The sequence below is a fragment of the Magallana gigas genome, chromosome 5, assembly GCF_963853765.1.
Source record: "Magallana gigas chromosome 5, xbMagGiga1.1, whole genome shotgun sequence".
NCBI classification, from domain to species: Eukaryota; Metazoa; Mollusca; class Bivalvia; order Ostreida; family Ostreidae; genus Magallana; species Magallana gigas.
The window spans coordinates 31,027,075-31,051,969 of record NC_088857.1 but is presented as its reverse complement, the minus strand read 5'-3'; the positions used below and the strand labels follow the sequence as shown (position 1 = coordinate 31,051,969).

Genomic DNA, 24,895 nt, shown 5'->3' with positions numbered 1-24,895 from the left:
TGAGAAACTGAGGTTATATTTTTTACATTATGTATATGGTTTATTTGTCTGTTATTTGCAGAACCCAGTGGATAATGTCTGATTGGTCAGAATGTAAGCCAATCCAAGGCCACCAGCAGTGTAATACAGGAATACAGGACCGATACATCTTCTGTGTACAAATAGATCGTAAGTTATACCGGTGTCAAAATGAATCTACAAACAGTATATCCGGTAATTTTCACAATGATCTAATTTTCGCTTTTTTCGTGATCTCTTTTAAATCGCAAATAATTGAATACGCAGAAATTATATCCTTATCATTTTCTATAAGAAACTGTTTAAATAGCAAAAAATAACTGACGCAAATTAAAAATGTATCAGATTTTTCCCATTTTCGCAAATTTTGTGACACGCGAAAAAAAACCGGATGTACTGTATATTTTCCTTAGGAGAGTAGATCACAATTATGTTTACAAAATGATTACAAGTTAAGTTTTATAGAATATAATTTACTAGTAAAGTTTCTTAACAAATCACAAATTGAAATGAGCTCAAATTGCATTTGTTAACTCATAGATCACAAAGTTAACATTTGTTAACCAATTGATTGCAAGTTGCTTTACATGTTAAACATTGGTTCACAGTTTAGTCTCTTGATCAATATATCACAAGTTGCATTTGTTAATCAGTGGATCACAATTAACATTTTTAATCCAAATGATCTTATGTCACATTTGTTAAACAATTTTTTTTAATCAAATATCCACAAGTTGAGTTTGTTAACCAATAAATAAAAAGTTAAATTTGTTAACCAAAAGATGATCGAGAGTTATTTCAATAACAATAATTGGCAAGTAATGATTGGTAACAAATTAATGATCAAAATTGTTTTGTGGCAAAATTTAAATAAATCATATGGAATAGTGCAAGTTGCAGTACTTTACTATTTCAGACTTTCAGACAATCAGCATTTGCAAACATTTTAAGCCATTTGCACTAAGACAGGTAAATTTACCTGTTGACACCCATCATAAGTTTACAAGAATTGATTTCCTTAAATCCTCCAGAACATTTCTATTAGTATTTTGTTGATAAAAAGGGTGTAAAGCAATTCTGATTTCCTAAGTTATTGCTGATGAAATTGCTGATTTTTTAAAACACAAAACATTATCAGGGAGGTCTAAGAAAACAATGAAGTATAGCAAACTCATCATAGTTCTCTATTAGGTTCCCTATCTCAAGGTGAAATTCCATAATGTGTATCAAATAACCTGGGTTGCTGTTTTTGAATCCATATTGAAAAAAGTTAATTCAATGATTTCAATTACAAAATATTTTGAGTGCATGTACTTTTCCATGGATGTTTGTCTTCGTGTTTTTGTTTTGAGATACAGCAGATAAGCATTGATGTAGGAAGGAAGTGAGGATGATAAATTGGATCCAAAAGATTTTTAAATCAAATATTCCACACTTTCAGTGTTCTGGTCCGCAGAGACCCCAATACATCCGCCCTTCTTTCATGGAAGATTTATGCCCAATGACAGGCTGATAATTTTTTACATGAACCATGATCAATTTTTTAGTTGATGCCTGCAAGATCAGAGAAATTTATGGATTTCTCTTAAAATTTTTGAGCACTAATGAGGCATATAATACTGAAATGAAAATGTTTCTTCATTTTCCTTTTTCATGCATATTTATTAAAGCCCTGCTCTACGTGCGTCTTATAGTGATCAGTCCTTCCATCCATCTGTCCATTTAAGTTTACTTGTCCAGAGGTTATCGTCTCTCCCCTTGGCCCAGTCTTGCTCATACTTCACCCACAGAGTGCCTTTTGGTAAAGGGTGGCCTTGAACCATATTTCTAGGGTTAAGGTTAGGGTCATAGCAGAATTATGATAAAATCCTTATCCAGCGCATATCTTCTTTCCCCTTGGTACAGTCTGGCTCATACTCATTTGACAGTGCCTATGCAAAAAATCCTTTTTTCAGAGCATATATACTTTCCATTTAGCCCTTTTTGACTCATACTTCACATGAACAAAGCTTTTGATTAACGGGTGTGTAGTGACCTTGAACACATTTTGAAGGTCAAATCTGAAGGTCATAGCAGAATTATCTGAAAAATCATGGTGACTTTGATCTTGTTTGTTGTTCAGGTGTCAAGGTAATATAAGATCATGCAAAAATCTTTATTTAAATGCATATATATAATCTTCATTTTTCCTTTTTTGGCTAATACTTTACTTAACCAGAGCATTTTGGTTAATGGCATGCAGTGACCTTGAACCAAATCAATGTGACGGTCAGAGAAAATCTCTTCAAAATCAGTTTTAGACCATAGATATTTTCCCATTTGCTTAATTTGTTCAGATTGAACAAAAATGCCTGTATGTAAGGGGTAATGAGATTGAATTAGAAGTTCTATGCCAGCTAGTTATAAGTCAAGGTCAGAGAAAAATTCTCTTCAAATGTTTTTCATTCAATTGTCCAAATGGGGCCCTTGAGATGGTCAAAAATTCAATGTCATATAGTCATATTAAAATCTTTAATATTTCATCATATTTTTGTTCCAAAGAGCTTGTACCTTAGTACAAATTAAGACTGTACATGTCATCTGTAAACATGATTGTTTCTTGTATTTTTGATACCGGTAATCATATTTTATGTACACAAATGTTGAATGCCTGCAAGAATTTGAATAATAATTCCTTTTCTATATGACATATATATTTTATATATTTTTAAATTATTCAGTGCAAATTCTCCAGCCATTTGAAATACGTTCATTTTTCAGCTAAAGTGGTGAGAGGGGTATAAAAACCTGTAAATAATTTTTTGACATACCAGTAAGATACCGGTAATATAAAATATTTAAGAATTATTTTGGTAGAAAATATAAAGATCTTTAATGAATATTTTTAACAGAAGCTGGCCGACAGACTCCTGTGGAGGAATCGGAGTGTAGTCCAGAGAAAAGACCTCTGTCTTCACGAACCTGTCCCACCCAGTGTAAGACGGACTGTACAGTGTCCATCTGGAGTCAGTGGTCTCAATGTAAAGTCACTGACTGTGAAATGTATGCTAGACGGCGCAGAAACAACAAGAAAACTGGTTTGTACTTAGAAAATAAAATAGGTGTTAAATGTTTCAGTGTTTTTTTTCATTCCATCTTACCATACATCCGGTAATTTTTGTGATGATCTAATTTTGCTTTTTTTGCGATCTCTTTTAAATCGCAAATAATTGAATGTGCAGAAATTTATATATCCCGTATCATTTTCTATAAGAAACTTTTTAAATTGCATAAAATGACTGATGCAAATTAAAAAATGTTACAGATTTTCCTAGTATTCGCAAATTTTGTGACACAAAAAATCGGATATATGGTATTTCCTTAATCCCTCTTACTAAAAAAAATGTTTTTAGGGACGCAACTTTTTTAAACTTTTGAAATTGTCCCAACCCCATCATGGGCTTTATTCGAAGAGGTAAAAGACAAAACTGCTACTAGCTTATTTTTTTAATCCCCTACTGTCAATAAAGAGTATGAGGCAATAATGAAACCAGCTTTGGTATCATATCCCTTTTGGATACTCTCTGACTCTCAATGATGTGAAAAATTTGCCCATAATGAAATGATCTTTTAGTTTTGACATTATTGTTTTTGTAGGACAGCGATACAGAACGCGTGCAACGATCACTGAGCCTGCACAGGGAGGTCAGATGTGTCCCCATTTGAGTGAGACCCAGAACTGTGACCCAGAGCCCTGTTACACCTGGCATGTGAAACAAGGAGTGTGTATCCCACAGCAGTCTACCTGTGGGGTGGGCATCTCCCATCAAACTGTCTCTTGCTTCAATCGGAACATGGTAAGAAAAATCGCTTTAAAAGTAATATTTTATTATTAAATCATCTTTAAAAAATCAAAACAATTGTTAGCGTCCTTTCTGACTTTTGTTGGGCAGGTCAATGTCAGATATTTTTTTTGGAAAAATATGATCCTCAAAATGTTATAAAATTCTGGAAAATTTTTAGCAATAGTTTACAGAATGAATATCTTTTATTTAATCTCTTTTAGTTTGAGCCCCAGTCAAATGCTTTTATGAGATGTACGTCTGCCATGTCTTTAAGGCTGGTCAAGTTTGATTACATTTTGTTGTACTTTGACCTTGACAGACGAGTGTGGTTGACAGCAGGTGCTCGGAACTGAAGCAGCAGCCCCCCACCCAGGTACAGTGTGTGGTGTCCTGTGCTGATGACTGCGTGCTGTCTGAGTGGACGGAATGGTCTGAGTGTCCGAGGATCTGTCAGAACAACATCTTCCCCAGACCCACGCTCAAACACCGCACCAGGACCATACTGGCCAAGGCTGCCGGACAAGGTCTATGTTCTTCTTATTCAGCACTTAAGTGGCTAAAACAGTTTTTGATGTAGAGCAGAATGATATTGATAATATATGTGTAAAATGTTATTAGTTTTTGTTTTGTTTTTTGGTTTTTTTTTTTTATTATACCGGTACATATAATGGGTACTCCATACCAGATTTTATTCATTACCACTTTTTCGGGGGAGGGGGGATTTACCACGAACAAACAGAGCAATTCACTTTCAAAAATAAGCCTTTTACAGGAGTTGGGGATGCTGAATTCTTCCAATGATGAATTCTGTGTTTTACAGTGAGTAACTGTCAGGCCACACTAAGGGAACAAGGAGAGTGCCCGACTGTGATTGAGTGTGACACCTACACGTGGCAGCCCGAGCCCTGGGGGCCCTGTTTGCTGGACAACCCCATCAAGGGTTGTGGTAGGGGGGAGAGGAATAGGATCGTCCACTGTTACAGCAACCTGACATCAGTGTCTGAGGTCAAGTGAGTGCATTACTTGAGACTTTGGAAGACTGGGATATTTTTGGAAAGTGTTAATTTCACCACATCACATTCAATATATGATTTTACCTGTTTTTAGCTTTGCCCCCCCAAAAATATATTTATTTAGAAATAGCCTTGTTTTTATAACTGTTGACTCGCTTACCCGAAAGTATGGGATGAGGAAAAATGAGGTCGAAAAAAAAAACATAATTGTAGTAACTTAATTTCAAAACAATTATTAAATAAATTTTAAAATTGCAACATTATATGATGAAGTCTTTTCAACGACCCTTTTATTTTTAATTGAAAACTGTCACTGTTTTATAGTTTTAATTTTCCTCTACCTTTATAAGGTGTGCGTTGGAGGTGAAGCCTCCAGTCAAAGAGGTTTGCACAGAGCCTTGTCCTGAGAATTGTAACGTCTCTACATGGTCGGCTTGGTCTGAATGTTCTGCCACCTGTACTTCAGGTAAGTCAGTCCAGACTGTAAATGAGGTTTTCCAGCAACATTACTACATGTATAGCAATCCCAAGTGAAACCTAAGATTAATAAACAAAACTTATGTTCAAGATTTCAAACTTAACCTTTTAAAAATATGTAATCTCAAAATACATCAAACCATGCAAAAACATACCCCCAGTAATATGTCAAATTCACATCCACTTATTTTGACCACAAAAAGGTTGGTAAAACATTTGATGGTATGAAGCCTTGCAATTTTAGCCAACACGCTTTCCAATCCGTCAAAGAGCCGTCGTCGTTACATCGAGGTACACCCTAAGAACGGTGGGGTGCTGTGTCCCAGCCTGCTGAAGGAGGTCAAGGTGTGCTTTGACCTGCCGGTCTGTAACCAGTACCAGTGGAATGTGACGGACTGGAGCGAGTGTATCCTACACAGGAAGGAGAAGTGTGGTCGTGGGCTCAAAGCCAGGAGTAAGCAATCATTCTCATTGTCTCGAGTTTTAATTGTATGGAATCATCATTTGAACGCAGATGATTTTCATTTCATTATGATTTTGTGGAACCTTTTTTTTTTTCTACAAATTTACACCTCTTAGAAATGTTGGCATATACAGTTTATACACAAAAAATTAATTTTTTTGTCTTTTAAAGTTGCCATTTAAAATTTCTTTAATATATGTAATATTTCAGTACTTTTTTTGAATCATGACATTTTGATATAGAAATCTCCTCTCCCTATATAAGTGTGTGGGGGGGGGATGGAATGTTTCATTAATGATTAAATTGATAATAATTGTATGTCCGTTTAGATGTGACCTGCCTGCTGAATGATGGCTCAGTGAGTCCTATAAACAACTGTCTGACCAGTGTGGGACAGATGCCGGTGGTTGCCGAGCCCTGCTACATCGCCTGTGAGGACGAGTGTCTGTTCACTGATTGGACGCCCTGGTCAAAGTGTTTGCAGGGGTGCGGCAGTAAGCGATTCCGGCAAAGAAGTTCAAAAAGTAAGTCAAATATCAAGAGAAACATGCAAAAAGAGAACTACAAAGCGGAGAATTTTCTTATACATCAAAGCAAATAAGAAGAACTCTAAACTCAGTTGCACACAGGCTCAATATATTAAATCACCAAACTTTTGTATATATTGAGTCATATAATGATTGTATTCCAGTTTTAACCATGTATACATAATACTTCTTCACAGCATTTATACAACCATATATTAAAAATATGATGGGTTTTATTTGTAGAGCTTTGAAATGTATTTAAAAAGTTGTGAATTTTCTGTTTATAGTTGGTAGCAATCCACCCCCAGAATGCAGTGACATGATCAAGTACCCCCGATATGAGCCAGATATCTGCCACTGTGACCTGATTAAGGAGGAACTGGGAGGGGAATTCTCCCAGTGTATCCTGGACCCACCAAAGGAATCGTCGGGACTCCTCCGACCAATATCCACCTCATCGTATGTTTTGTTCATATTTCTATAATTAATTTCCGTTTCTTTTGATTCACGTAGAATACTCTACATGGCATTTGAATTTTGAAGAAAAAAAAGGATTTGCAAAGAATTTTGGTAACTTTGTTGTGTACTTTATGACACTCTCATTATATTATGTGAGTTTATATTGTCTTTGATATGAATTGATGTTAACATTTCTATTCAATTTTGATCATTTAGCAAACAATTTGAGAATTCATAATGCATTATTCATATTAAATGCTTATTTAAGAGACTGGCTCAGGATTTTGAAGAAGATTCTATGATGTTTTCTTTGATTTGATGATTTGAATATCCTAGAAATATAAACAAAATATCTAAATGAGATATTAATTTACATTTATTTTAATTACTCTCAAGGTTGGTTTTTGTTATTTATAAAAAGGTCTGTTTAATTCTTTGAAATGAGATATAATGAGTCCTCAATATTTTTCATTATAGAAAGAGAGATAATCCAGCGCCATCTAAGGGTGAAGGAAAAGTGTGTGGATGGGGACAAAAAATCCGTTACGTGGCATGTCAGTCCAGATCAGCAGCCGCCAGTATCAGGCGGTGCTCAGAAGCAGGTAACCATTAACTTCTTTATTCTCTTTATGCGAAAAACTTCTTTTTGTATAACCCAGTTGATTTCTGAACTTGACATATTCTGTAGATTCCTTATTAAACACGAGAAAAAAATATCCATGTAAAATCACGAAAAGCACTTCTCGCGAATTTTTAAATCTCGTTTTTATTTTTCGGACATATGTAAACTAGATGCAACAATGATAAAAATTTGGCATTCGCTATTCTATGTTCTCACGATTTGATGGAAAATGGTTGAATCTCGGAATTAAGTACTTGTGTAAAATAAGGAAACTGCAGTATTGGAAGACAAAGTTTGTGCAACAATCAGTGACCTTGCCACTTTTTATCCTACAGTTTAAAAATTAAGTAGAGTAGATAAATGGAGAAAATTAGAGTTAATGGTGTGTATTTATTTTCAGTGAGTTTGGAAGTCAAGCATTGCAATATACCTTGTCCTAACGACTGTAAAATGGCACTGTGGAGTGAATGGTCAAAATGTCCATCAAAATGTCGACCAGGCATCCAGAAAAGATCTCGCTACATCGAGCAGCTCAACTCCGCTGGAGGGCGACAATGTCCAAGTCTAGACAGCACACAGACGGAGACTCAAACTCGACTCTGCCACCCCGAGTGCTCTCAGTACATATGGAAGGCCTATGAGTGGAGCATGTGTGACAGCAACAGTCGCACGTGTGGGGATGGGACCCAGAGGAGGGTGGTCAACTGTGTGATTGTCAATGTCAATGGCGACACCACAGGAATCACTACAGAAGACAACTGTGCCGGCCAGGTCAAGCCGCACAGTGAGCAGCAGTGTCGATTGGCGTGTGTCGGGGAGTGCGTGATGTCAGATTGGACTGAGTGGACAGAATGTCCAAGGGTAAGCCCTTCTTATGTAAGCTTGTTGTATCAAGCTTATTACACTCACTGTATCATCATTCAATGTATTAAACAGGATAAAATCCATCAGATTTCATATGTTGATCTGTGTTGGCAAGAACTGTGTCTTTCAAAGCCAAATTATTAAAATCTTAGATTTAGATATTGTTTTATTTCTCCACACAGCCATGCTCAAACGGATACCAAAAACAGACTCGTACTCGTAAAATCATGCGGCATGCTAGCAGGTACCACCCTCGCTGTGTGGAGACTGAGGACTACAGGGACTGTATCAAGGACATTAACTGTGTGGACTACCACTGGTCCTGGATGCCCTGGACCTCGTGTCTGATCAACAATGGTAACGAGGAGTGTGGTAGGGGCCTCCAGGAGAGGTTCCCTATGTGTCGGACCCACAACGAGGTGGATGTGGATGACCGCATCTGTACTCAGGTATAACAGTACAGGCAGTCAATGCTATAAGATGTCATATTTGGCTGTATAATCCTTTTTCATTTTTTTTTTTGGCAGAAAACAGCTTTAGTTAAATCAAATACATTGCTGGTGCATTTGAATATACATGTTAAGAAATGTGCTTACTCAGATTTACGCTAACTTATTGAAAATTCAGTTCATTGTTTCATTTTAACAGAAAATATGCTAAGTGAATTGTTTTTTTTCTGAGGCATTGGCCTTTCCTACAACACAGTTTACTCTAAGCTAAGATATTATTTTGTGTATTCATCCAATGTAGATCATCGGTCCCCCTGAGCATGGTAAGAGGACGAATGACTGCGAGGTGCCATGTGATGTGGACTGCCTCGTCTCTGATTGGACGGAATGGTCCTCATGTAGTCAGACTTGTGGAATAGGTTTGTAGTTGATTCCCTTACTACTTGGTGATAGTTTTTTTTACAGACAAATTTTCATGCACTCTCGTCGGTAGTGATTTCTGGCAAAATATTTAGAGAGTATATTTCAGACACAGTTTAACTCAGTGATGAGCACAGTAAAACATGCTAAGTTCATACTAATGTAATATGTTTAAGGAATAGGAGGAATGAAACTGACTTACCTTCAAGTGTGAAATTTTTTAAGCTTGTTTGCTTTAACGATGTTTTACTGTATACGTATTGGTTTTGATTTATGTAGGAGAGAGTACCAGGGAACGAGTGGTTGTGGAACAGTACACAGGAAATGGCCGTAAATGTCCCTCGGATCTGGTCCAGACAAAGCCCTGCTACCCAAAGGGATGCTACCGCTGGACCATCTCTGACTGGTCCCCCTGTATGCCTCAGGTCAGTCTATGAATCAGCGTGCTAGGGAAATCTGTGTAATTTTCAAGACCCATAAAGCATTATCAAACCATAAATCTAGCTTAAGACAATGTCATTGATATTGGTTTTTTGTTGTTGTTTTTTTTTGGGGGGGGGGATTGTTGTTGAAAGAAGCTTTCTTCTAAACTTAATTTTAAACCCTACATTTTCTTAACATATTGACACCTTGATTAAAAAACTTGTACTGTTCAAATACAAGATATGTTATTTTATATTTAATGTCTTTTTTTTAAAAAGAAAAACATGTGTGGTGCTGGCATTCAGACGAGGAATGTTTCCTGTTTGGGGGATGATGGACTGCCCGCAGACCCCGAGAAGTGTCCTCCCGACCTTGATATACTTGTACTGAAGGTAAATATATTCATCTCGATACAAGCATCAATATAAGACCATACAATGAATGTTCTTCCTTCTTAGTAGTAAGCATTACAGTGTAGTCATTATTTTTTGGGGTTGGCTTAATTTTTGTGGGTATCCCTTACCCATGAATTTCAATCTTTTAAAACCACATTGCCACAAAATTTTGGATATTCATAAAGATCATGCCCATGAACCAAGACTGGAAATCAATGAAAATTAGCCGCCACAAATTTGAATTGTTTTCAGTATACATGTATTATGTTCTATTGTTCAAAGTAAAGTATGGTGGTTTTTTTCATTATTTGATAGACAGAACAGAAATGTGAAGTCCTCTGCCCCTGGGACTGTGTCCTGACTGAATGGTCTGAGTGGAGCAAGTGCTTTGTCAACTGTGCTGATTTTGCTATAGGTCAGTATAAGGCCATTCAAATTTCAGAGTTGTTTTTTTTTTTATAAGAAGTCCATAGAAAATAATGTTTGTTGATGAATTTTGAGTTATTACCCCTCTCAATTTTTTTTTTCACAATTAAAAGGAAGATAATTCTTGAAATGAAATATAACCCCTGCCGGCTATATTTTATTTTAAAATTCTTGACTGATGCATATACCTGTTTTAACATCTTGGGTAAACAAATAGATATTTTAAAACAACATTCATTCTTACAGGGGCAACCCAGGGTAAAACCAGCAGGTCCCGAGCCATCATTTCCCAAGGTCTGATTCCTTGTAATGACAAGCTATGGGAAACAAAGATTTGCCCAGCCACAGATTGTACCAGTTTTTCTTGGGTGGCCTCCCCTTGGACTAATGGCAAAAGAGAGGTATCCTGTCAGACCTCAGATGGATTAAGAGTAAACAAGGGTAAGGCTGAAGTGAACAAATGAGTCTTCGTTGTAAAAGTCTACCTAAGGCCAAAAAACAAAAAGAAGAAATATGTTGGTTCTCAGACACTACTGCATTAAGTTAATGCTGCTCCATTGATTAGTTCTATTGCCTTATTGAATAGGGGAACCTTAGTTTTAAATTAAGATATGAAAATTAAGTTATTCCCCATTGCAAATCTTGTAATAAAAATAATTATAAAAAAATAATAATATACCTGTACCAACAACAATAATGTTGTTGAACTCACTTTATAAACAAAACCAAATTATGATAAGTTGAGTCTTGTTGACCAGTAATCCAACATCCTCCGATGATTAAGCACTCTGGAATGCTGGTAGACAGAGTTGTTTCCCTTTTATCGAGTGAGAGTATCAATAATGTATTGTATTGGTTTTGGTATCCAGTTTTTATATACTGCGGTCGTAATTCTGATTCCATAATGCATTACAAGTGTCATTTTATTGGACTTCTGGTTGCCATTTGATGGCCTTGGGTCAATTTTTCCCCAAAAGACTGTGAATGATCACTTATTTTGTGCGAGAAAATCTACTTGCGCCGTATGCCCACACACTAGGAAAATAACATCCATTATGGTAAAGAAGGAGAACTTGCCTGTCTGCAAATCTTGACATATGAGATTTTAAAATGTGGGGTTTTTTTCTCTATACATTTTTTTTATTGCTATGCTGTTAATTTTAAGAGAAACTAAAATTGAAGCTTTTCTTTCAAAAAGGTTCTAAAAGCTTTTTACCCTTTCATAGAAACATTTGAAGTTCTATTGATTTTTGGTTCCAAGTGCTTTCAGTAACAATGCAAGACTGATGATCAGCCATTCTCTTGGATACTTTTTTTTACTGGATTAAAAATAATTTACAGGAAGGAAGTCTTAAGCATGCAGGGAAATTAATGATTCAGAAGGTCATCATTTATCTTGAACATCTAGGGGAAGTAAAAGCTCATGCCTATGCAAAACCTGGGGTAAAGAACCTGAACATAAAATAGGCACTATTAAAAAAGAATTATTGTCAGGTTCTGGTCCTTTTTTTTTGGCACAGGTTTTAACAATGGAATTCGTTTGATGGCGTAATTGGTAGTGATCAAATAAGTTCCCTTTTTCAACTTGTCACTGATTTGATTAACCTCGTTGTAGATTGGATCTAGAGCACGTCTTGTCAGGGACATTTTTCACCCACTCAGTGACAAATTAACAGAGACAGTGGTGTTGTCCTTTGAGGCTCTCAGTTTTTGGGTTGTTTTTTTTTTTTGCATGTTTAACATTGTACAAGCTTGAATTACTATAGGAGTTTGAAAGCCATGAAGTCTGTCAATTTTCCATGGAGTACAAAGTTAGAGTATTTGACAGTTTGGATCTTCATACCATATTGATCAGTTAAATTCAATTTCACATGTACTGTATGAATTTTCTTTTTATTTCTCTTTTTTATAATGTGCAGATGTTGCAGCTGACAAATTTTATGATCAATATGGATACATGACATCCATCTTTAAATTTTTAAATGTTTTAAATAAGTGTAATTTGATTCTAAGGATAATTATTGCCCAAAGAAGGATGCATGGTAAACCTCTTTGAATATTTTCTTTTCAAGATTTTATCAGAATTTTTTTTTTGTTGTTGGGACTTGATGAAGGAGGTGGAGGTTCACCCAAAAGAGTTCACTTGATTAATCAATTGTGACAGTCCAACAGATGGTTCAGCTGATATTTTTTAGATACATCACAGTTTAATTATGTTTCCACACAAGACAGTCGGTCCCTTCAGTGATACGATTGCGGCCACCACTTCCCTGCTTCCCTTGGAGCGAAGGCAATATAGATAATGGCTTGTTTTCATTGATCTGTTAAGAAGGTGGTTTCTCTTCTTTATATGGAATTCCCAGCTCTTGTTGGATATCGCGGTGTTCGTTGGATGGTTCGTTCATTAGGTCTTTGATACGGATGCAACATAAAACCTAGGTATCCAGCTGCAGTTTTGTTGGGCTGCGGGGTTTTATTAGTCGGTTTGACTAATGGTGTTCAGAGACTTGAGTGTCCTTGTGATTAGCTGGTATAAAAGGGTTATGACTATGTAGTTTCAAGGATTGTAGCCATAATGAGTAAGGGTAAGAATGACTTTTTATCATTATTGGGGTTTTTATTTTCTCAAGATTTATTTATGAAAATTACTAACAATGTGAAAATACTTTTCTGACTTAATAAATGTCCCGGGAGTTATAAGAAATTTTTGCAATATAATATTCCTTCTGTACTGGATGAAAACAAGGAATTATACCTCTCTATGAGGCATGTCAATTTTACTTAAAGAGCTCAGACGAAAATTCTGGGGCTTTATCAAGGCAATAGTCAATTTATGAATAAATGTATTATTAAAAATAAAGTTCTTTTGGTTTGTAATTAAGGACACGTGAACACATATATACTGTGATACCCTTTATTAAATGCTTGGTCTGGTTTCTCAGACTAAAGAATAGACTGGAATAGTAATTAAAAACCCTACTTGCTTTATATACATGTATTTCTTATAAATCTCTATATACACTGGTAAATCTTTTATACATGTATGTACACTGGTAAATCTTCGGGTATTTTTACTTATTTTCGGAAACATAAAAAACTCAAGCATTTAAAAAAAATAATACATAATTTTTCAGTTATATTTTTACATTTAGCTATATCAATATCTATTTATTTATAAATTATCAAAAACTTGGGAGTTGCATTGTGAACCTTCTCTTACAGAGGCCTGTCATGGTTCCGTCCACCCCTCGTCGGTTCTGTCCTGTGACCCCCCATGTAATGGGGACCACATGGTCTGTAATGACACCAATACCTGTGGGTGCGAGGCGGACTTTGTGGCACTGACCGATATCATGGGACAGGTGGTGAGATGTGTAGAACAGAACAGCACGCTGAGTGTGGGGGCACAGAAAAAGGACTCGGAGGAGGAAATAGGTAACGAGAGCATAACACCCTTATCACATCAGTTATTGGTTAATTTAGCTAGTAGCGATACAAATTGCTTGTAGCGAAAATGATGATGGAAATATAGTTATAGACCCAGTACATTACAACATACATGTAGCTTTAGAGGAATTGATGATTGATGTTTGTACATGTATATAGCAATTCCTTTCAAACTATTTTGTTGTGGGTTTTAAAATTTGAGATTCAAATGATAACTGTACATATAAATGTACAAATGTGGCCACTTTTATCATTTTTAGCTCACCTGAACCAAAGGTTCAAGTGAGCTTTTCTGATCACCCGTTGTCCGTCGTCCGTCCGTCCGTCTGTCTGTCTGTCCGTCCGTCTGTAAACTTTTCACATTTTCAACTTCTTCTCAAAAACTACTGGGCCAAATTTAACCAAATTTGGTACAAAGCATCCTTATGGAAAGGGGATTATAAATTGTTAAAATAAAGGGCACAGCCCTTTTCAAAAGGGAGATAATTGCGAAACAGTAAGTATAGGGTGCATGTCTTTAAAAATCTTCTTCTCAAGAACCACTGCACCAGAAATGCCAATATTTACACAAAAGCTTGTATATATAGTGAAGATTCTAAATTGTAAAAATTGTGACCCTCAGACCAAAACTGGGGCCCCAGGCGGGGTTCAAAGTTTAACATAGAAATACATAGGAAAATGTTTAAAAAATCTTCTACTCAAGAACCACTGCACCAGAAATGCCAATATTTACACAAAAGCTTGTATATATAGTGAAGATTCTAAATTGTAAAAATTGTGACCCTCAGACCAAAACTGGGGCCCCAGGTGGGGTTCAAAGTTTAACATAGAAATACATAGGAAAATGTTTAAAAAATCTTCTACTCAAGAACCACTGCACCAGAAATGCCAATATTTACACAAAAGCTTGTATATATAGTGAAGATTCTAAATTGTAAAAATTGTGACCCTCGGACCAAAACGGGGGCCCCAGGCGGGGTTCAAAGTTTAACATAGAACTACATATGGAAAATGTTTAAAAAATCTTCTTCTCAAGAACCACTGCACCAGAAATGCCAATATTTACACAAAAAACTTGTATATATAGTGAAGATTCTAAATTATAAAAATCGTGACCCTCGGACCAAAACTGGGGCCCCAGGCGGGGTTCAAAGTTTAACATAGAAATACATAGGAAAATGTTTAAAAAATCTTCTTCTCAAGAACCACTGCACCAGAAATGCCAATATTTACACAAAAGCTTGTATATATAGTGAAGATTCTAAATTGTAAAAATCGTGACCCTCGGACCAAAACTGGGGCCCCAGGCGGGGTTCAAAGTATAACATAGAAATACATAGGAAAATGTTTTAAAAATCTTCTTCTCAAGAACCACTGCACCAGAAATGCCAATATTTACACAAAAGCTTGTATATATAGTGAAGATTCTAAATTATAAAAATTGTGACCCTCGGACCAAAACTGGGGCCCTAGGTGGGGTTCATAGTTTAACATAGAACTACATATGGAAAATGTTTAAAAAATCTTCTTCTCAAGAACCACTGCTCTAGAAATGCCAATATTTACACAAAAGCTTGTATGTATAATGAAGATTCTAAATTGTAAAAATCCTGACCCTCAGACCAAAACTGGGGCCCCAGGCGGGGTTCAAAGTTTAACATAGAACTACTTATGAAAAATGTTTAAAAATTTTCTTCTCAAGAACCACTTCACCAAAAATGCCAATACATACACAAAAGGTTGTATATATAGTGAAGATTGTAAAAATCGTGACCCCCGAACAAAAATTGGGGCCCCAGTAGGGGTTTAGATTTTAACATATATAGGAAAATGTTTTAAAATCTTCTTCTCAAGAACTATAGTGCAACTGTTTTGGATATTACTATGCATACATGTACATCCTTAAATAATGTAGATTCCAAAAATTGTAACTCCCGGACAATTGATGGGCACCAAGAGGGGTTCAAAATTTAAACATTTTAAAAAACATAAAGGAAAAGTTTCAAAATTTTCTTCTCAAGAACTACAATGTTTTAGTTTGTGGAATTTCTATGCATGCATCCTTCGCTTATGTAGATTCCTAATTGGTAAAATCGTGACCCCAGACCAATACTGGGGCCCCAAGATGGGGTCAAAGTTTATTATAGAAATATAAAGGTAACATGTTAAAAAATCTTCTTCTCGAGAACTACAATGCTTCAATTTGTGAGATTACTATCATGCATACAACCTTGGATAATGAAGGTTCGACAGTTTTAAAATAGTGACCCTTGGACTAATACTAGGGACCCAAGATGGGTTTAAAGTTAAATGTAGAAGTACCGGTATATATGGAAAATGTTTAAAAATCTTCTTTTTTAGAACTACAATGCATCAATTTGTCAGATAACTACGTAAGCACCTTTAAATAGTGTAGATTCGAAATTAAAAAAGCCGTGACCTCAATCTAATACTGGGGCCCCAAGAGGTGTTCAAAGTTTAAATTAGCATAGAAATATAGAGGGAAAATGTTGAAAAATCTTTTTCTAGGGAAATATAATGCTTCAGCTTGTGAGGTAACTATGCAAGCATCCTTAAATAATGTAGATTCCAAATAATTAAAACTTTAGCACTGGACTAATACTGTGGCCCCAAGAGGGGTTCAAAGTTTAACATAGAAAGATATATTGAAAATGTTTTTAAAAAGTTTTTTCTCGAGAACTATAATGCTACAGTTTGTGAGATTACTTTGCAAGGATCCTCAAATTGTGTAAACTCTAATGTAGTGGAACCAAGAGTTATCTTTCTTGATGTTCTGTATAGTCTGAGAGTTATTCCTCTTGAAGTGGAACTCTTCTCTTCTTTTTCAGGTTGTGTACGTGCGGTCCCACCGCAGTGCTACACATTTTAATTCCTATGTTACTATTTATGTTGTTCAAGCCAACCATAAACCTCGGACCATAACTGGGTCCCCAGAAAGGGGTTCAATGTTTAAAATAGAAAAAGCATATGCTACGAAATGTAATGTTACAAGGAACTGCTGTTCAGGTGAGCGATGTGGCCCATGGGCCTCTTGTATTTTACCAAAATCGCGTTGCATCAGTCTGATTTTATTATCTTTATAATTTTATATCATCTCTTTTTTTGGAGCATATAGATGAGACATTAATAGATTATTCTGGAAAAGCAATACTGTTTAATGATTTTTCAGCGAGTTGAGACGCAAGTTAATGAACACAACAAACAATCGCATGGCATTGTTTTCATTGTCTCTCCCAGACAATATATCATTGCAGTGTACAATATGTTACCTTGAAGCAAAGCTAGAGCAATGCTTTTTTATGTTGATATGTTTATTCACTGAAAGTGCAAGGTGATCAAAACATCATCAGTTAAGCTGTTGTTTCCGAGTCGTCTTCAGAAAAGTAGCATATGGTGCCAAAATGGGATAAAAATACTAGCAGTAATGTTCAGTAACCGTGTACCTATACTCCTACATAAAAATCCACCATCTGGTACTAATCGTTATATATGTAGTCAGTGGAGAATCTATAAATTTTTGTTCCCTTACAAGTATTTTCTTTGTGGATAATCCATGTATTTTTTTTTTCATTTACTTGTTTTTTCTTCATTCCCCCCCCCCCCCCACACACACAGGTTGTTGGGGGGGGGGGATTGAAATATTAAATGGGGAAAAAAGATTATTTTACTAAAAATGTAAATGCTATAATTAAATGTTATGTAAAGAATATGATGTACAGTAAAACAAGGTTATGCCTCAGTCACACATTCACGGATCAACTCCACGGTACTACGGAATATTTTCCACGGTTGACACCGGAAAATCTAATGATACGGAGTTAGTACGGATGCACTACGGAATGGATACAAATTGATACCTACGGATTTATACGGAGTTAAAATGGACTTCTACGTTCTAAATCGGTTTAGTGAGTTTTTCTAAGGAAGTACTACGGTGGTTTCATCCGTAGTGGAATTTTGAACATGTTCAAAAATTGTCGCAGCTATACAAGTATTGCTACGTTGGATACGTTAACAGACAGAAAAGCCATGGGTCAATACATATTGCCACGAATGATTCCGGATCACTTCCGTAGCTAATCCGGCATTTAATCCGTGAATGTGTGACTGGGGTATTAAAGCAAAAGGCCAGACTTAGAGCGAAATTTAATTCAAATATAACTGTAATTTGTTTATCCAAAAAGTTTGACGAGCAATTTTAAGATTAGGAGAATGAAAATGACCTCACTGTAAGCATGAAATTGTTTTAAGTGTGTTCGCTGTAACTGTATTTTACTGTAAAACTCCTTGCTTTCTACTGGCGATACATTACTGGAAATCATTTTTTATTCACGACTACTTTATTTGGAGTTACAAAAGAAAAATTGGTTTGCAGCGATTAATTTTTGCAATTTAAATGTAGATTATCTGAAAAATATATTACTAAAGATATTTGAGGACTGGTTCACAGCGACAAATATTCACAATGACGAGGCTTTCACGAACATCGCAAAAAATTTTCCACATGCGAATAAAAGTTGTTTTACGATATTATTCATAATTTTATTTGTTTGTTACAGAGACTAACTACTGGATGTATGCGGTGGTGGCGGCAGGGACTCTGTTCATCGTGTTTGTGGCTCTGGCCCTGTACCACATGAGGTAACACTGTTGTCTCATGTACTACAACGCTCTCTCGCTCTCTCTAATTCATAAGTTTCATTTCGCAGATTTGTTGTTATTATTTGCTCACATTGTAGCTTCCTATCAAAAGTAATTTCTGATGCTTATCTTCAAAAAATTTATTTGAATAATGTATTAGATTAGTGTCTTCTTTCAATATTTTCCTATTAATTCAATTTTGATTTAAAATACTGAGGTGTACCAAACCATACTAAAAGCAAAGTACCTACATGGTTAATAAAAAATTATTCCTATCATAAATCCAGTTTCCTGAGATTCATACCAAAGTCATCACATAGTCTCTTGTCTTGTGACTCATTGAATCTCTTACTTATTGAAATCAAGCTAAGGCTTTATGTGGCTGCACATTGCATAAGTCATTAAACCTAAAGTTGTTGCAGCATGATAAATTTTGTCTCCATCTGTCAGACACTGGGGATGAAAATCAAGGACATTTCAAGCAACGATTACCGGTATATTATCTGTTAAATCATTCCTTGATCCAAAAAAAAAATCTTCAAGGCTCTTGATTAGCTGTGTTTGACAGTGCTGCGTGTTTTTTTTGGCATCATTAAAAAAACTGGATGTTGGGAAAAATCCAGGTGAAATTTTAGTATTATCAATATTCACACCAGTTGAAGATCAAAAGCCAATACCATATTTTATTTTGGTTCACTATACAATCGGTTATTAGGTTGGTTTTATTTTTTATGGATGAAAATCATTGTAACATCAGAATTTGAATTAAATGGATTGGTACACCCAGTAATTTATATTTTCTACATGTTGTCAATTTGTCGTACATTTTTTTCTTTTTATGCACAGCGATTTCTTTAAAAATGGGCCACGTCCTCATGGTGAGCCAAAAGAGGAGAAAAAGTCCATAGGCATAGAGAGTACGGACACCGCCACTAGACTATCTCGCCAAGGAAATGAGAACTGTAATGTCTGCAGTCAGATTCCTGTTCCTGTGGAAACCATGGTAACAACCAGTAATGGCAGGACGGAGATTCGGGTAGCAGATGATGTAGGTCCATACGTTCAATCCTGGAATCGTAAAGGCTTGGCTAACCGTCTTGCTGATGCTCTCTCCTGCTTAATTCCTTGCATGACTAAAAATTCTTATTCTGTGCATGTGCATGAAACTATTAACGAGACCAGGGTTAAAATGCCTCTTGAGAACATGCGTCTGATTGGTCACGAGGGAAATTCCTTGAGAGATGAATCTATGGAAACGGAGTTCAATGAAATTAGTAATCTTGTACACACCCCCAGTTACTACATGGCGGTGAGTATGTCTGATGCTGAGAGTCATCGATCTTCTAAAGTGATCACTCTCCCCCAGGACAAAACCGACAACTATTTAGGTGATTCCTTAGATACAGAGACTTCTAGTCCAGACTCAACCAAGTCACAGGTGAAACGAAGTCAGTCGGACTCTGCCATTTCTATACCCACCTCTAACTCACAGGGTGCTTGCTCAGGCACAAATTCACCTTCAGTCAAAAAAGACAAGATACTTAAGAAAAGAGCTGCAAAATTTAGTGAACATGGAAAATATGCTAAACACAGCTCTACACAGACATCAACACAGAGTTCTGCAGAAGAGATGGGGAACACAGGTAGAAGACCAGCCCCTCTGACTTATCAAGACTCGAGAGAGACTCAAGCCTTCCCAAGTTCCAATGGGTTTCCTGTTGAGGGAAGTATGGATGATTATTTGGAAAAAATGAATTCTTTGAACACATCAAATGAAAATTTGAATCAGAGGGGAGAAGAATTTCTTCAGCATGAAGAGATAACTGCTGCAGAAGATCATCTGCCAGAGTCTGATGTTAATTCCCCATTTTTGGAGGCATCAGGCAACTATGTTGGAGAAATTTCAGAGGTCTTTTTAGGGAATTTACAAGAGCAAGCAGAATTCGAGCAGTTGTTGCCTTCAGCAGAGGATGGGGATTCTGTGGACTCAAAAGAAGGTTTCTGTGTGTTTGTGCCTAGCACTTCTGACATTGGCAACGAAGCAATATTGACTCAGCCTGAAAGATTGAAGCAAAGTGATAATACATCTCACAGAAGAGACAGACTATCAAGACAGAAAAAGATAGACGGGAAAGACCCCACTGAAAGTGATCATAACTCCAATGTGATTCCTGACCTGTCAGGTGATTGGTCACATGACCCAAGTTCCCCAGTGTGCAATTCTGTGAGCCCAGTGGGCCCACCCTCCGCGAGTGACAACGTCACTCAAGGTAATCGAGGTTCGTCCAAGAAAAGCAAGAGACCTTTACAGACTAGTTCCCCTAGAGAAGTCAAATCCCAGAATTCTAGTCACAAAAAAACTACACCTGTTTGAAACCTGTAGACCCTGTTTGCAGTTCTGGTTTGGGCAAGGTTGGGTTTTATTTTCCCTACAAGCCCCATTTGTGAATTAAATACAATTAAATGATCTTGCACTTTGTGAACATTTTCAATAAAGCATGGTTGTGTTCATTTAAGAATGATTTGAATTTTTAAAACGTGTTAGGAGAAAACCTTGCATTTTTGTTCTGAGAATTGATATTAAGCAAGATCTCATTTGCCTAACATATTCAGTATGGACTATTTAACTAAGTTATTGTGTCTAAAATATATGTAAAACCCGCATGTGTATTTATGATTCTTTTTTTTTTATTATTGCAATGACAGTATTACAATCTTCATTTCTGCATGATACTCACTTGTATGTGTTTTTTGTCAGTGTTAGAATCGTTGCAATATGATTGTAATTATTTAATCATCTGTATATTACCTGCATCATATCAGCCTATGTATGTAAATGTATAAAAAAAAATCCTGTGTTGCTGAGCGTGTCTGTGGAACACTTGAAGCACAGTATTAAGACTGCTGGTATGCTAATAATAGCTAGTGAAGTAAATTATGATTTGTGACAAATTATTCGTATTTTGAATTCATTCACCAGGAACTATTATGAGGATGAAAATTCAGGTTTATTCACTAGAAACTTAATAAGCCTTACTCCATCAATGAAAATGCAGATTTCTTTAGAATGCAGTCAATACATTGTGACTTATTGGCTCTACAAAAGAAGACAATATGTGCCTCGGATAATGAATAGTGCAGTAGCAATAATTTGGACTTGTGAGTTAATCATGCAGCGTAGAGATAAGGACAGAACCTTAATTTAGGGGATAGTTATATCTTATCAGTCTAGGGTAGGACAGCAGACCTCCATTAACATTCAATGGCAATGGCTGTCCCTGTCTTTAAGTATCCTTGTCTTTTAGTATCTTAAACTGCAGAAACTTATCGGCTTGTTTTGAAACAGAACTTTAATTATCTTGAATTAATTCAGTTTAGGGAAATTCGAATTGTAATTTGCATTTTAACCTGCACCCTAAAATGTAGTGCCACGAGATTAGAAAAAAAAAATATTCTAAAATTGGTGAATTTTTTAACTAAACAGTATTCTTAATCGACAACAGATTGAAAGCCTCTGCTAGAAATGTGAAAGTCTTTGGTTTGATTTCACATGACTATACAATTCATTTCGCTTTTATTAAATCTTAGAATACGAAACTTGTGGTTCAGTGTAGAAGTTTCCCTTTGACCAGATGGAGAGGGCAATGGATTTAAATCAATAAAGAGAGATTGGTTTTCATTACCAATTTTATACTACACGTATATTGATACAGTGATATAAGCTCTGCAAAAATATATACTGTAAACCAACTTTTATTTGCGTGCGAGAAATTTTTGCGAGGTGTGCGAGAGCCTTGTCGTTGCGCATATTTCTCGCCGCGAACCAATCCTGTGTCTATAGTTTTTATAACAATACAGGTCTGGATAAGGTTTGGTCGCGAACATTAGTTGTCGCGAACCAGTGAATCGCGAAATAAAGTCGCCGCGAATAAAAATTGGTTTACAGTATAGAAATGTTAAAATTTTACAACAAAATTATTGTTTTAATATAACTTTAAAAATTCATATCTATAAATTGAAGGTATGTAATTTGTTGACCTCCCAGCCTCCTTATTACATGTAATTAGTTCAGTGAAATACAAAAACAAACCTGAAATACAACATTGATAAGAGACATATTAATCGGGTGACTGGGGTACAGTAATGGTCCCTCTATAGTTTAATACAATAATGCATGTTTTATAACAAAAAAAAATGGTTTTTCATGAGTATAATGTCTGGTATATTAACATATGGAAGCAGTGGAACAAGCTATGCCCCTGTATGGCTTATTACATTAGAGGAACGGCTTCTTCTTTTGATTTCTAGATTGCAGTATTACGACATCAATAGAACATGCTGAAATATACGTATATAATAAATTGTATAGTATGCCCACACCCACAAAGAGTTCTGCCCTTCTGTCTTTTTATGCCTCTGTATTTTCGTCCATCACCTAGTTTTACTCACTTTCAAAGAATTCGTGTTTGTGAAAGTAACTCGTACAGTATATATCGCAGTTTTTCTTCCTCGACCCTCCCTATAACAGTGACATCGCTATCTCTTTTATATTTTTTAATGAATAATTTTCACAGAAACTAAAATACTGATACTAGGTCGCGAGATCAAAGTTGTCTTTTTTTTAACTGTGACCTTGAACTTTCACGTTTACCTGATTTTTGACCTTAGTTAACCTTATAGAATCTCTATATAGAAGAATACATCTTTTTGGATGTATTCACCATATTGCTACAAAACGACAAATGCTTAAGTTTACTTTTTATGTCAGTTTCGTTTCTGTAAAGCATGAACCATTTTCATATTAGCTCAAACCTTATTTCTTTAATATTGATATGAACGAACCTGTGAATTTGACATGTGAAAGTTTCGTGGACATTTTCTGATGTGGGTAGTACATGTTTGCGCTGTCTTTGGAAACTAACTGCAATCATTATAATGTTTAAATTTTATTGAAATAAACGTCTGAGTATAGGCGATAAGAGGTTAGATTATCTTCCATAGATTGATGAGATGTCTGAATAGGGCCACACAAAAAAAACAGGAAACAAACAACAGGCACATCATGTACAAGCAATAATTAGAAAGGAAATCGTCTGCGATAGTAATCCGATAGAAAGCTCTTTATTGTGAAAGGAGATGGCATTGGAAAAGGTTAAGACCGTGATGATGGAAACCGGGCTCCCACATTATTAACTTCTCAGTGTATGGCTTAACTATCAAATTGGCGATTTTCATGTGCAATATGAGTGTATCAAACTGAAATACACTGGGATTTGAAGTCGTGACGACTTTTTCATTCTAACTGGGGACCCATTACCAATATCGAACTAATCGAATCATTTCTTGTGAAGGTAATACTATGCCAGTGATATGTCTCATGCGCTGACACCTCCTACATTAAATGAGATTTATTAAATTCATATTTTGTTACCGGACCCTGAATACACCCCTCCTTTAATTATAGTCAGAATTTTCCCTCATCTTATCTAGGTTGATTCATCTGTAGGATTTTACACAGCCTCGGCTGCCTATATCGGAGTGAGAATTAACAATTGGAGTACGTTTTGATCTCACACCATTGGCAGGAGACACCAGTCATTCGATCAAGATTTATGAAAAAAACAAAAAACAGTGTTTCCCGACTATTCTTTGATTGCATGCGTCTATACGACGCGGTTTAACTTCATGCATTAGTTAATGAATAAAAACCGTATGACGTATCTTCAACGAATCTTTTCACTGTTTGAAGTGACTGTATAAAGTATTCATTGCTCTCAATAGAAAGGACAAGGATTTTAGCTCCCAGTGGTTCCAGGCCATCCATAGCGGATAGATCGCTCATGTTTTATTTACTATACAGTATTCGATTCCTTGTAACAAAACATCGGCTTTTACTTAAATTCTTGTACTTAACATTTTCTCAATTAAATTACTCTGATTCGATTATTATTCCGATATACCGTAAGTAGACATCAACAAAGAGACATCTTCCTAGTGTATTGTAATACCTTATTGGAGTTTTTTCCCCTCGATGGATGCTATTTCAATTTCCGGTGTAGCGCCACCTTCCAGTAACCACTATCAATGAACGCGTTCCTTTGACAGTTGGAAACCTGTTTTAACTAAAAACAGTCTTAATGTTAGATAATAAGATGTCTTAAAACAGAAATCTATACATTTATAAAGTCCTCTAACGTAAGAATTAATGTAAACAAATGTATAAAATTCTACTATTTATTCAGTGTTTTTATTTAATGAAAAGAAAATTTCTTGAAATGGCCCAAAACAACAAAATGAATTTCTAAAGTCAAAGTTTACACTTACGTTTTAGAGAGATTCACCGTATGTACAAGTAATTTTTAATGCCGGTATTCATAAGATATAAGGCGAATGGTCAATAAATGGA

At 35.8% G+C, this 24,895-nt stretch overlaps 1 protein-coding gene across 14 annotated transcripts in view; it reads left to right on the top strand.

Moving 5' to 3' along the window:
• The window catches only part of LOC105338272 (thrombospondin type-1 domain-containing protein 7B), an 81,176-nt gene that overhangs the window by 53,813 nt on the left and 2,468 nt on the right, over positions 1-24,895 (top strand). For 11 of the 14 annotated variants that reach the window (XM_066084326.1, XM_034468040.2, XM_020071431.3 and 8 more), the window contains 20 exons: positions 62-168; positions 2,910-3,095; positions 3,655-3,854; positions 4,162-4,366; positions 4,663-4,852; positions 5,206-5,321; positions 5,577-5,786; positions 6,125-6,319; positions 6,610-6,781; positions 7,259-7,383; positions 7,804-8,264; positions 8,450-8,716; positions 9,018-9,135; positions 9,416-9,561; positions 9,838-9,951; positions 10,270-10,369; positions 10,627-10,821; positions 13,603-13,815; positions 18,408-18,489; positions 19,336-21,441. In XM_066084326.1, coding sequence (XP_065940398.1) covers positions 62-168; positions 2,910-3,095; positions 3,655-3,854; positions 4,162-4,366; positions 4,663-4,852; positions 5,206-5,321; positions 5,577-5,786; positions 6,125-6,319; positions 6,610-6,781; positions 7,259-7,383; positions 7,804-8,264; positions 8,450-8,716; positions 9,018-9,135; positions 9,416-9,561; positions 9,838-9,951; positions 10,270-10,369; positions 10,627-10,821; positions 13,603-13,815; positions 18,408-18,489; positions 19,336-20,863 — 4,930 coding nt within the window. In that variant the 3' untranslated portion in view covers positions 20,864-21,441. Of the gene's footprint in view, positions 1-61; positions 169-2,909; positions 3,096-3,654; positions 3,855-4,161; positions 4,367-4,662; positions 4,853-5,205; positions 5,322-5,576; positions 5,787-6,124; positions 6,320-6,609; positions 6,782-7,258; positions 7,384-7,803; positions 8,265-8,449; positions 8,717-9,017; positions 9,136-9,415; positions 9,562-9,837; positions 9,952-10,269; positions 10,370-10,626; positions 10,822-13,602; positions 13,816-18,407; positions 18,490-19,335; positions 21,442-24,895 lie in introns of those variants that run through there. The other 3 variants (XM_011443312.4, XM_066084327.1, XM_011443313.4) reach the window with 3 other exon arrangements.